Source organism: Xenopus tropicalis, chromosome 8, assembly GCF_000004195.4.
Source record: "Xenopus tropicalis strain Nigerian chromosome 8, UCB_Xtro_10.0, whole genome shotgun sequence".
Taxonomy (NCBI): domain Eukaryota; kingdom Metazoa; phylum Chordata; class Amphibia; order Anura; family Pipidae; genus Xenopus; species Xenopus tropicalis.
Genome location: NC_030684.2, coordinates 101,921,220 through 101,935,130, shown reverse-complemented (window position 1 = coordinate 101,935,130; position 13,911 = coordinate 101,921,220). Strand labels below are relative to the sequence as shown.

Here is a 13,911-nt window from a genome sequence, read left to right as displayed (position 1 = left end):
TTTAATGGTTCGATTCAGTTCACATAGGCACTTGGGGTTCAGAGTTGACACGCTCTAAACTAAATGCTGAATCCCAAGTGGACAATTATGCTAGATAGACAGAGAGAAATATGTTATTCATGACAGAATCTGCAAGTAGAGACAGCAACCAGAAGCCAGAAACTAACATTAGTCTTTTAATATTCCCATTGGAAAAATACAAAAAGGAAGATTAGTAACCCTTTTTAAATTGTTACAGATAATTAGTCTGTTTATTACTATATGTGATAAGGTTAACAAATGAGGCACAACTGTTTCTAGCTCTTCTGCAAAGTCACTTTGGGTAATGTTAAGGCATATCACAAAAGAAGTGGAAAGTTGGCAAGATTCCAGTAGGGATGCAACGAATCCACTATTTTGGATTCTACTTAAAAGATTTGGGCCATGGAAGGGATAAAGTGAACCATGTGGTTAAGGGTGAAGACACATGGAGCTACTTAGTAGCAGCTAACACACACCAGAAAATACCCTTCCATAGACAATACCAAGAATTGTCTGCTAAAACATACGTAGAGACAATTATCAGTAAATGATCAGCCTTGTCTATTTTTGTAGACATGAAAAGTACCTGCTACTAGTAGCTCCGTGTGTCTTCACCCTTAAGGGTGCTTTTTACGCCCAGGGGTACAGTTCTCCTTTAACTATCATTGCCCTTGCCAACATATTCTTACCAACTGAAGACTCTTCAGGTCTTACCGCCAACATGGATATCCTGCTTGTGCATGTGCAGTTTAAGCAGATTTTCTGCTACCTCCAACTGCGCATGCTCAAGCAGGTTCGTATTAGCGGTGAGACCCAAAGAATCTTCAGTCGGTAAGAAGATGTCGGCCAGGTACGCGGTGATGCCTCTCTACATTTTTTGCTAGTGGTTAGTGATAGGGGCGTAGTTTAAACTTACAAACTATATGATAAGGGAGAGGTCGGGGGGGTCTAGTTAATGATAGTCAAGGGTGCTTTTTGCGCCAGGTGGTATAGTTCTCCTTTAAAGTTTTCAGCTTCTGGGTTTAAATGACCAAAAGTTCCTGGATTTGGTGCATCCCTAGTTTCCAGCAAAGCTATATATGCCTTGCATTGTGTCTTGTTCTTGTTCACTGTTGCAGCAGGGACAGGGAAGCTGGTCAGAGTTGATGGGAAGATGGATGGAGCCAAATACAGGGCAATCTTGGAAGAAAACCTCTTGGAGTCTGCAAAAGACTTGAGACTGGGGCGGAGGTTCACCTTCCAGCAGGACAACGACCCTAAACATAAAGCCAGGGCAACAATGGAATGGTTTAAAACAAAACATATCCGTGTGTTAGAATGGCCCAGTCAAAGTCCAGATCTAAATCCAATCGAGAATCTGTGGCAAGATCTGAAAACTGCTGTTCCCAAACGCTGTCCATCTAATCTGACTGAGTTGGAGCTGATTTGCAAAGAAGAATGGGCAAGGATTTCAGTCTCTAGATGTGCAAAGCTGGTAGAGACATACCCTAAAAGACTGGCAGCTGTAATTGCAGCAAAAGGTGGTTCTACAAAGTATTGACTAATTGAATAATTACGCACACCCCACTTTGCAGTTATTTATTTGTAAAAAATGTTTGGAATCATGTATGATTTTCCTTCCACTTCTCACGTGTACACCACTTTGTATTGGTCTTTCACGTGGAATTCCAATAAAATTGATTCATGTTTGTGGCTGTAATGTGGCCGAATACTTTTGCAAGCCACTGTATGTTATGCTTGATCTCACACATTCATTAGGAGATGGTTTTTGAGCACAAATAAGCTGTCGGAAAGGCTAGCAAGTCAGTAGGTTCTATAATGTCTGTAAGGGATTGCTTACAGATTAGATATGGAACAGCCATAAATAATGTCTATTGCTGCGTTGTGTGATCTTGGTGCTTTACAGGGAAGTAAGCAAGTGCTTTTTATATTAGAAATTTTCTGTTAGCTGCAGAAAGGGCCTGTGTTGGTCTGTTTTTATTCCTGCAGTTGTAAATATACTGAAAATATATGGTTATACAGGTATGGGACCTGTTATCCAGAATGCTTGGGACTTGGGGTTTTCTGCATCACCATACTTTGCCTACTTAAAAGTCATTTAACAATCTCAGACTTGATTTGCCTCTAATAACGAATAACTATCTACAAAAAAGGGAATTATTTTAAATGATTTATACATATTTAGGGATAATGTGTTTCTGGATAATGGGTCCATTACATGTACAAAACAATCAACATTGCTTTATGAAGCACCAGTACCTGACAGTCTTGCTTCTGTTATTTAAAAAATTAAATAAGAACTTAAGGATTGGTCTTACTTATTAACTCTTTATAGTTCAAATGGGAATCACTGACCTCAGCAAGCAAAAAACTATTGCTCTGTGAGGTTACAGTTTTATTGTTAATATTACTTATTATTCCTTATATTTCAACCACTCCCTTCCCCAAAACAAACAATAAACAACACTTCTTTATGGGGAATATTCTGGATATGCACACTAGATAACAGCTAATGTGTCAAATGCCAAATTATTATTATTATTTATATAGCGCCATCAATTTACGCAGCGCTTTACAGAATAGAGGGGTACAAAAGACAGAACAGTTAACATATACATATAAACTATTCACAAAAATGGTTTGCAGTTACATTTGGATGAGGATCGGAGACACTAGGGGGAGGGCCCTGCTCGCAAGAGCTTGCATTCTAAAAGGGAGGGCTGAGACGGAAGGTCAGGGTAACTAGCATGGTGTTCATGTAGGTGTGTAAAGTGACAGTAAGTGCGGAATGAGAGGGGAAAACCAGTGGTTAGTGAATGTTTGGGGAGTTTAGGTTATAGGCTTGAGTGAAAAGGTGAGTTTTAAGAGACCGTTTAAAGGCTTGGAGAGTCTGGCAGTGCCTAATGGGACGGGGAAGAGCATTCCAGAGGATGGGTGCAGCGTGTGAGAATTCCTGGATGCGAGAGTGAGAGGAGGTTATCAGTGAGGAGAAGAGAAGGAGGTCATGAGTAGAGCGAAGGTTACGTCTGAGGGTGTACTTGGGGATTAGGGAAATAGAGTGTGTGTGGCACCAGTGAATGCTTTGGAGGTGAGTACAAGAACCTTGAACTGAATCCTGTACATGACAGGTAGCCAGTGCAAGGATTGGTAGAGAGGGGCAGCACTTGTGGAGCGGGAGGAGAGGTGTATGAGTCTAGCAGCACTGTTCATGATGGATTGGAGTGGGGTCAGTTTAGATAGGGGAAGCCCACAGAGCAGTGAGTTGCAGTAGTCTAAGCGAGATATGACAAGGGCGTGGATGAGAATTTTTGCAGTCTCATGAGTGAGTAAAGGTTGAATGATTGCAATGTTTTTGAGGTGGAACCAACAGGATTTAGAGAGTGTTTGAATGTGGGGAGTGAAAGAGAGAGCAGACTCAAATGTGACTCCTAGACAGCGAGCTTGTGGAACTGGGGTTATATTAATATTTTCTACGCAGACAGTGATGTCAGGCAGTGAAATGGAGTTGGAGGGTGGGAAGATGACCAGCTCCGTTTTGTCCATGTTGATTTTTAGGTGGTGAGAGGACATGAATGCAGAAATTGCAGTTAGACAGAGACACGAGATAGGACCGAGGGCAGGTCTGGGGAAGAGAGGTAGATTTGGGTATAGTCTGCATATAAATGATAGTGAAATCAAAGAAGCTGATTAGTTGACCCAGACCAGTGGGGTAGATTGAAAATAGAAGGGGTCCAAGAATAGAGCCTTGTGGTACCCCAACTGAGAGAGGCTGAGAGGTGGAGGTGGAAATTGGCTAAGTGTAATTAATCTAATAGGGTCGGTATCAAACCCATGCATGATAATGTTATTAAAGAATAAGTAAACCTGTTTCTCATGTTTAAAATTACTCTAAATTGCGTCCAGAGTAACGTACCTTTTCCCCTGCATTCAGTTTTATTTCATTTATAAATCACCTGCAGCACAACTGCAGCTCTTTCAGCTACTTCCTTATGAAGCATGACACTCTAACCCTTTTCTTTTCTGAGCTCACCTCTCTCCGACTGTGCAGATGCTCAAACAAGTGCCTGCTTGATTTCTATTGGAACAGAGGCAGCAAGCATGTGCAGTAACAGCAAAGAAAAGGGGACAAGGATTCATGCCAGACTAGAAAAAACTGAAAGAGCTGCGGTTGTGCTGCGGTTGTACTGCTTGTCATTTAGAAATGCATTGAGACTGAATGCAGGCAAAAAGGTGTGTTATTCTAGGGGCTATTTAGTGTAATATTAGCGGCTTTAAAAATAAAAGCTTTACGTATCCTTTTAGGGCAGTGGCACACGGGGAGATTAGTCACCCCGCGACAAATATTTGCTGTTGCCACAGTGCCATCCCACCAGCTAAAATGTAAATCACCGGTGGGATGGTATACACCGGCGATTTACATTCTAGCCAGTGGGATGGCATTGCGGGGAGATTAGTCGCTCGCGGCAACGAAGATTTGTGGCAGGGCAGCTAATCTCCCCGTCTGCCACTGTCCTTATAGGGGTTTTAAACCCAAATAGAGAATAAATATAAACATACTTAATTGCTGAATCTGTTCAAATTGGATTGAATTAAAAACAAATCGCAAGACCTTATTCTGATCAAGATATGTCACCTTCCTGGGTTAGTTCCACACTCTGTAACAGTCAGGCTTCACATTAAGCCTTGCCGAGTCCTCTCAGCACTCAACCATCTGGTCGCGACTCCCTCTGTTCCTTCGCAGTGGCAGGAGGCACCCCCAGCTCCTCTGGGAGTTCCTAACACAGGCAGCACTCCTGCCCTGTGCCCTGCTCTGAGAGTGACCTTCACTCAGACAAGGATCAACCTCAAACTCTTTCTCTCAGAAAAACTGACTCCTTGCTGCACACCCAGGCTCACCTTAAATGCTTCAGGTGTTGCCTAATTGGCTCCAGCATTCCCCAATTGGCTCCAACATTCCCTAATTGGCTCCAACATTCCCTAATTGGCTCCAACATTCTCTAGCCATACTTCAGGGTCCTAGCCTCTCCTGCCCTGGAGATTTAAAGGAGCCAGTACCTCAGCCTGGGTGTTATATATCTGCCATCCAACAGACACTTCTCACCAAGACAAACCTTTTTGTCACATATGGAAGACCCAATGTCCCAAGCAATCTGGATAACAGGTCCCAGTTTACCTCCCATATCTTTGTTTTTGTATGTTCGATGTATACACCCTTCTCATACAGGGTTGTGGATTATGGTTGAGCTTTGTACATATGTTACAAATACTACTAATAATAATAAATGTTTTTGAGACTTTCACAGTTTTTGTTGCACCTCTTTCAGGCTTCCAATTTCAACTGTGATGCAGTTGCCAGGACATAATTACCCTAGCAGCCACCAGGCGAGGACCTGAAAATGAAGAATGTAAAAATGTAACAGTAGTTGACTGTCCTCAGCCTTCCTTGTGGGAATGCACTGTTGGTTACATAGTTTCTGCATGCTGTAAGCTGTGGAGATGTTTTAGTCCCTTCTCCCCTGCAAGGATTTCAAATAATGCAAAAAGAGAACTGTTTTGCAGTTGGATTTCAGCATGTAAAAATGGTATTTGTTCATATTACAGATTGCACTATTACAGTATATTTTAAAAAATATTTCCATAGTATTTATAATTTTTCCAATGCTGTATAGAGAATGCATGGTGCAGTCTGCTGAAGGACAACTTACATATATTACTTGTTTTCCCCATAGAATTATATATGAAATCCTATGTGAACACAGAACTGGAAAGCTTGCTCTCCATGTCCCCCCACTGCATTCCATGCCTCAGTGAATCTGCTGTTGATTGCTCTGCTCTGAGCATCTCAGGGAAGCACAGTAAGCAACTCCCCATGGCTGCTGATACTCAGTGCCTCACCTGAGCTGAGGGATGCTGCTGATGTTATTGTGTAGTTGCTGACATCTGGGAGGAGAATCTGAGGAGAGCTCAGTTGTGTTGATGGTCGACATAAACAGAGTAGCAGCTGCAGCAGTTACTGTGAGCCCCAAGCATTGTCTGAATGGAAGCTGCAGCCTCTGCACATCACAGCACTGTCGGTTAACCCCTGCTACTGATGTAACATGCCATACCGAAGTCTGCGCCCTGCAGTAAGAGAACGGAGCAGCTAAGTGGGCTGATTGGAATCATGGCCACAGACAGTAAGTGTTTGGGGAGGGGGTGTCAAAGGAATATATTGTTGCTGTTTGTTTGTTTACATTCAAGCTCAAGGAGACTGATAGCTTGGCCTTGTATTACAGAATGCAGGGAGAGTAGAAGGGGAAGGTGTGAGAGTTATGTAATACAGCTTGAAGGCTAAAGTTTCTGCTGGAAAGCGGGCATTCTACATAGTGTGTTAAGTACTATTCAAAAACACATTATGTTGCATTATGCACAATGATATAAAAAGGTGAACGTCGCTCTGTATGTTTATGCTTTGTTGCAGACCTGTAACTAGTCCTCTAGTTCCATTGCAGTTGTCTTGTCGGTTTGCTGCAGAAGGGTTTTCCTTTTGTAGTGCTCTGTAAATCCCCTTGTGTTGTTGCAGCAAGTAGGAATCTTGCAGTGGAATCTGAGATATGGTTGGCAACGTAGAAGTAGAAACACAGAAGCAATCCTAGAGCCCAGCCTGTTGTGTTGTGTTTGGGCAAAAGACAGGTCTAGAATTCCAGCTGGATCTTTAATTGGCAAGCTCTTTTTCATCGACCCCTACTGTTGCAGTGTCTTTTGAGGATCACCTTTAGAGTTAGAATTGTAACTCAATTGACTGCATATTTTTTGGGGTGTCTATAAGATGCAAGTGTTTTTATTGGAGCAGTGACACTCCCAGTCTGCTAACTTCTCACAAAGTTGGGTGCAAGTCCAGAGTGTTCAGGCATGATCTGAATGGGCTGGCCACACCAAAGTTGCAGCATTCCACAGCTTTGTATTAATTGGACAATCAGATTGCTACTGTTCTGATTCATGCACTTGCATTTAATTACTTTATAAACACTTCATCTGACTGCAGTAAAACCAAAGGCTGTCAGATTAGTTCCTTAAGGCCATATACATACTATACCCATATAATATCTAGGCATTAGGCCTACGAGCCATGGTGTTGCCAGCTTTCTGTTGGTCCATTTATTTGGGACAACATTAAAAACAGCAAAAAGTGAATAAAAGCTGCAGCTTCTGTATCTGCTGAGCACTTGCTAAGATGGAATTTTCAAACCTGCTTTATTAGTGAACTGACCAATATCCATAGCACATAGATATCAGTCTATTTTATCAGTATATGCATGGCCAACTGTAGACTTTTTTTCTGGCTCAAGGAGTTCTTTCAAGACCTGTCTCTTTAGGGATTCTTCTCTCCAAAACTACTTCTGACCAAGTTTCTTCTATTAAAGGCTGTATTGAACAATCTGCAGAAATTCTATATTAATGTCTTTAGTATATAACTTGATTCCAAGTACAGGTATAGGACCTGTAATCCACAATGCTAGGGACCTGGTGTTTTTTCAAATAAGTGGTCTCCATACCTTGTCTACTAAATAATCATTTCAACATTAATAAATACAATAGGATTGTTTTTGCCTCCAATAAGGATTAATTATATCTTGGTTGGGATCAAGTACAAGGTACTGTTTTATTATTACAGAGAAAAAGGAATTATGTTTTACAATTTTGAATTATTTTATTAAAATGGAGTATATGGGAGATAGCCTTCCCATAAATCAAAAACGTCTGAATAATGGATTTACAGATAATGGATTCCATACTTATACTACCATTTTTGGAAAATTAAAAAAGTATATATTTATATAACCAATCACATCTTTTCAATGTTCCTAGCACTACTTCCTTTTTACTATCCTTATTCCAATGATTGTAAACCTAGGCATTTATTCTGTTTTTGTTTTGAACTTTGTTAACAGTTCCAAACTGTCAGTTGGTCCACTGAGCTCCAGTTAATGTGTTATTGCATTACAAGCATGATTCATTATTAAAGACCCAGCAGTGAATACATCACTTAGCCCAGTCACAAGCATCATAATGACTTTGCACAAGTGGTTAATGATAAAAAGATGTCTCCCAGCTGAATATGAAAAAGGATTTTCATCTTTTCCCAGCCCTTCTGGAAATGAGAGCTTTATGTGTTCAACTTTGTTTATTTTTATGCAGTTCTGTTATTCAGCAAATCATTGTGTGGACACATAAAGACAGCAGCCTTTTAATTAATATCACAGATTTAATTAGTCCTGACATGGATTTTCCTCCAACTGTTTTTCAGAATATTTAGGCAGAGTAGGGCAGGGCTGATTTATGACCTCTGACTGTAGCATTGCCCATACACACTAGCTTATTTGTTCCTCATTCTGTGGGTATAGCATCACATGAACTTGCCTGTGTGTCTAAAATCCTACATAGATCTGCTCTGACATCTATAGAGAGAGAGAGCTAGGCACTGACACAGTCTGATAAGCGCATCAGGAAGCAGAGAAAACATTATCAGGTAAATGGTAAGTATTTGTGTGTATATTTTTCTGTGTAATTCTCAATAAAAAAACATGGAGTAAGCCTATGTAATTAACAACTGACTACAGGTGCCAGCAAGCATGGCTGTCCATGATCTGACATGGAAATACAGTGCATAGTGGGTTTAGATACCCAACATTCAAACATTCATAGTTTGCCTTTGGGCTTAATGCATTAAGGTTTGGCTGCTCACTGGCTTGAATAGTATGAGGATGGGTGATTAGATCTTTAAGATGTACTGTAGCGGAGCAGTTGTTTGAACGATATGCATTTAAATTGATTTTATTATGCTTGCTCGGCTTCTTTGGACTTTAATACCTCCATAGCCAGCAGTGAGCTGTAAATGCAAGTCCCTGGAGAGTTGTTGGCAGCATGGTGAGTGCATGTTGATTTGTGTTTTTTCAAATAACATGAACATTACTGTGGCCAAGTGTGTCAGGAACAGTGCGAGAACACAAGATTGCTGGCCTTGTTATTGCTTTCTGCCTTTATAGTGTGCACTCCTTTGTCATCCTGTTCCCCAAAGACCATGTGTTTGCTCCTGTAAAACAGAGAATAAACGTGGCTAAGTGAGGGCAGACAGTGCTGAATATAAGACAACAGTTTCCAAGCCTGCTAGAACAGAAAGGTTGCACTACTTATTATGTATTTGTATTATCTAAAGTTTAAGGAGACTGTGGCTGGGGTCAGCTATCATCACTTAGTAAGCCAGTCTTTGTTTCCCTCTTGTTTCTGATCATCTGTGTTCATTTGTTGTTTATGACTGTAATGAATGAGATATAAAGCTTAGCTATTATGCCTTTGCTTTTGGTATTGTTATGTCCGTAAGGGCACTCTCCGCTACATTAATGAATATATTCAGAATGAGTTTATGAAGGGCAATACATAATGGTTTAGCCTTTTTTAATTAGAGAGATAAATCTATCTTGATGTAGGAAAACGTTTACTTTTGTGGCTGTAGATGCAGACAACAAATTATAAATTCAACATTGGGTCAGGATCTTACAAAAATTGGACAATTTTGTGGTGAATTGAGTGACAATGTATAATTCCTCCAAGGTACTATTGCAGTGGGGCTCCCTTAATTCAGCCAAGCCATGGTGGAGGTGCTCCCAGTCTGAATGTGCATTTACTATGTTGGATATCCTTTAACTAGACTGACTCTGTTGTTGTGAGCTGGGGGGTTGACTAAAGGGGGCCTTAACCAAAAATCTCTTTACCATTGTTATGTTACAAGGAGAGGTTGATGTACATTCTTTATGTACATGTATTTTTTAGGCTGGTATATTTACTTGGCACAAAATGGTTTGATCATCTGCAGTAATGTATGGAATGTCTTAAGACTCCTTGTTAACTTTTTTTGCCAAGATCTTAAAAAAGGGATAGTACTGAGGACTCTAAGTAGAAAGATTTTCTTGGTATACAATTCAGTAGAAACCATGAACAAATACAGAAATATAGAAAGTCTGAGATAGAAGGGATTAGAAGAGAGGTGAGGGAAGAATCAGATAAAAATGGTAATAGAACCAGTTATATAGTTACTATTGACATAAATAGAAGTTACTGTGCCCACAACAAAATTATTTTAGGGGCTCCCTTATCTTTGAAAGTAGGACATTTTCCATAAACATATATAGATTACCTAAAGGCAGTGGCATAACTTAAGTTATTGGACCTGTAATGCTTGGGAATAAAAGTTTTTTCATAAACATATAGTGAAACTGCTCATCACTGCTTGAACATGATGGACTATGGTCTTTCTGGAAATGAGAGAAACTAGAGAAAAAGTATTTACCGAGACTAGCAGCGGTTTGTATTGATTTATTGATTTTCTAAATCTGGAATGTTTTAAATTGTTGAAAGTTGTAAATTGGTTTGTAGAATTTAACAAAATTGTTTAAGGAGGGGTTTCTGTGAATGTGACCCTAAGGCAAGTCATACCTTGCTGAGAAAAGTGCACCCTGGCAATGAAACCAAATATCTGATGCTTTGCATTCCCACTTCTCTGACAAGGGAGGCCCCATACCAGAATTTCAATGAGTAGGAGACCATATATTTAGACACCCTTTCACTAACCACTGGTGTTAAGACCCAAATTGCTAACTGCCTCCTGGCTATCTCCTCCTGAATGAACCAATGGCACCATAGGAGCAAATGTGCCTGTGTGTAATCAGCCCTCTTAAACTGTAAGCTCTACGGGCCAGGGACCTTCTTCTTGCTGTGTCTCATAACTCATGGCACTTAATCTCTGAGTATTTATACTTATTTGTTGTATTTATTATAATACTTCTCCTCCCTGTGTGTACTGTTGTACATTGTAAGATTGCACATAGCTGCATATTCATGTAGAGCTTTAAGAATAAAGTTATACATACATACACACATGTATGTTGCTGAGGAATGTAACAAACAGTGCAAAAAAGATCAGGTAATGCACATAAAATAAACCAAACTTTTGTTGCCAATATCATGTAAACTAAACACACCAAATTTGGGCACAGATGTGGGAAATGTAATGTTTTCTGTGCTCTTTTCTTCTCCAATTTGCCCTGTTTTGGCTCTCATATTCCTTGCTCCACATTCCCCTAATTGTTTTAAAAATCCACCAGATTCCCAGTGGTGTTTCCTTTTCATACTTTGTATTGTTCAATTTTTTTCACAGGCTTTCATGCTATTTCTATCATCTCATGCTTACATTACTATGAGCTATTCAGATTGCTTTCAGTATTACTGGCTTTACAATGCTTCTCCTAAATTCTTGGCAGCTGACTTATGACTGGAAATCAATGGAGTCCAAAATCTAGCTGCTATTTTCTAAACGAAATATTGCTTAGGAAATCGATATACTTGATAGTAGGAAGTTCACTTACATTAGAAGTGCTCTTTGCACATTGTATCTGAAAAGCTTTCATTATGCATATCTAAATCAGGCTTGTCTCATCTGCAGCACTCTCTTTAATTTTAAATACCTTTTTCAGCTCGGGGCTGTAGCATAAAAACACTAGCAGCAGATGCACAGTCCCAACTATGTTATCATTACCTAAACAATATTAAAAGATGCAGTGTCAGACTGGCCCACCGGAGTTCAATGAGAAACGTCACTAGGTGTGGTTCCAGAAAAAAATGCTCTGGGTGTGGGTCCTGGAAAAACCCCACTGGGTCATGGTCCTTGCGGCCCCTGCAGTCCAAACTATAAACCCACAGCTGTAATCTCTTCTATCCATGTGCTCACCCTACCCTTGGTGAAGTCAGCCATGGACAGGTTGGGCCTCCTATGGAAGAGATTGCAACATGCCAGCAAGCTAGGTGATGGGTGAGGTGGTGGTAATTCTCCTCCAGGGTACCCAGTATGATGCTGCTTGTATGTATTGTTATCTAGGAAACCCTGCCTGGTATCAACTCATCTTAAAAGGGAATAGAGACAATGTTAGTAATGTAACAATACACAAAGTTTGCTATAGGTCTAGTAACTCTTAGCAACAGCAACATTTAAGGGAGCCTGGACTCACCCCCCATAAAAGAAAATATTGTGCCTTGTGCCTCCCAACTGCATGATTTTGTGCATTACAGGTCTGCCTCTTATGCCACTTTCTCTTAGCAACCAGTTAGCAGTTAGCATTTACTGGGCAGCTGTTAGAAAGCTGCTATGGGTAACCAGACAAACCAGGCAAACCACAGATAGTTAGTTTAAAGGAAAACTATACCCCAGAATGAATACTTAACCAACAGATAATTTATATCATATTAAGTTGCCTGTTAAAGAATCTTACCAAACTGGAATATATATCAGTAAATATTGCCCTTTTACATCTTTTCACTTGAGCCGCCATTTAGTGATGGGCTGTGTGCTCCCTCAGAGATCACCTGACCAGAAATAATGCAGCTCTAACTGTAACAGGAAGAAGTGTGGGAGTAAAAGGCAGAACTCTGTCCATTAATTGGCTGATGGGGCCTAGCATGTATGTGTGCCTTGGCTTGTTTGTGTGCACTGTGTTAATTCTTAAAATGACAATTTTCTATTTAGGAGTACCTAATAGCACAAAAAAGTTTTTTTGAAAATGGTTTATTTAGATAAAACAGGGATTTACATATGAGCTTGTTTATGCAATATAGTTTTATAGAGACCTACATTGTGTAACCTCTATTTCAGCTCAATAGCTGCCTTCCCGGACTAGTACCAGTAGAACACGGGTTACACTGTACTCTCTTACCCAGAATGGGCCTTTGCTAAGTGGAAGAGGAAGGTGAGGGTGTTGTACAACTACGCCTCTCTTGCTGCTATGCAGAAAAATGAAAACAGAGGGCGCCAGAGGTTCTTGCAAATAACAAAATAAGTGTTTATTGAACATCCACAGGGTTTACTCACAATACAGCTTCAGAGGCCTGTGGTACATATAACACATTCCGAGTGTATATTCAGACTAACACTCTCCTGCGGGCAGACTGGCAGGAATCTCCCTTCACCTCTGCGACACACCCTGTAGTGGATCCCTCAGGGAATTCTCTATACTGATTCCCTATTCACTTGGATCCCTACACTACAGGCAATATGGCCTGGGAGAGATATCTCCAAACAAACTGCAAATCCTATGCAGGAGCTCAGTGCTGCTCATTCCATCTCAGCCCTAACTGCCTTACACCAATAGAGTGTACTATAAAGGGAGCTACACCTGCCACTAGCTAATGCCTCGTTCACGGGGCCCTGTTCCCCGACTTCAACTGTGCCTGGGCCCATGTCCTGGGCTCTCAGCACACATCCACCTTGTCCCTAAGGTGGAAGCAAACAAACAGGAAGGTGCCACTCCTCTCCCAACACTATACCAAAGTCAGGCAGGATGTGGTCACCATACCTTCTAACCAATAGCACACATATGTTAATGAACTTACTTAGATACATTCCCTTCTGCCCAGCAACTAAGGGAACTGAACCTGTAGGGATTTAAAGCCATAGGGGCCATTTAACCCTATGGGTCCCTACAATTGCTTGGGGGTATAGTTTTCCTTTAACACTTTAGGTAACCTCTCTTGCAACCTTAATTCTCTTTTTACCCAACAAAGCACTGGCTATACTTGTGATCCCATTGTTTCCAGTGGCAGAGCCTCCCACAATTCAGAGGAATAAATTATTCTTTATTTGGGTATAGAGGAGCTTCTCAATCCAAGTCACTCTTTGGGGCCCTAGTGCTGTTTATTTGCTAAAATGGTTCCTTTACATTTTCTCTGCAACTGTTCATCTCAAGTTTATTTACCACTTCTGTTTCCTTACTTTATATAGCCCATCCAGTCCTCACACAATCACCCTCTTCTATGCCAAGCCAAACTTACAGTACTTACTTTCTTAGGGGGATCTCTTGCCTC

The 13,911-nt window shown here is 40.7% G+C and overlaps 1 protein-coding gene across 3 annotated transcripts in view; it reads left to right on the top strand.

Annotated features, from left to right (window-relative positions):
- The first annotated feature begins 5,886 nt into the window (after positions 1-5,886).
- Positions 5,887-13,911, top strand: part of syt16 (synaptotagmin 16) — a 59,997-nt gene continuing 51,972 nt past the window's right edge. For 2 of the 3 annotated variants that reach the window (XM_004917210.4, XM_031891260.1), the window contains exon 1: positions 5,887-6,197. In XM_004917210.4, coding sequence (XP_004917267.2) covers positions 6,185-6,197 — 13 coding nt within the window. In that variant the 5' untranslated portion in view covers positions 5,887-6,184. The remainder of the gene's footprint in view (positions 6,198-13,911) is intronic. The other variant, XM_031891263.1, reaches the window with a different exon arrangement.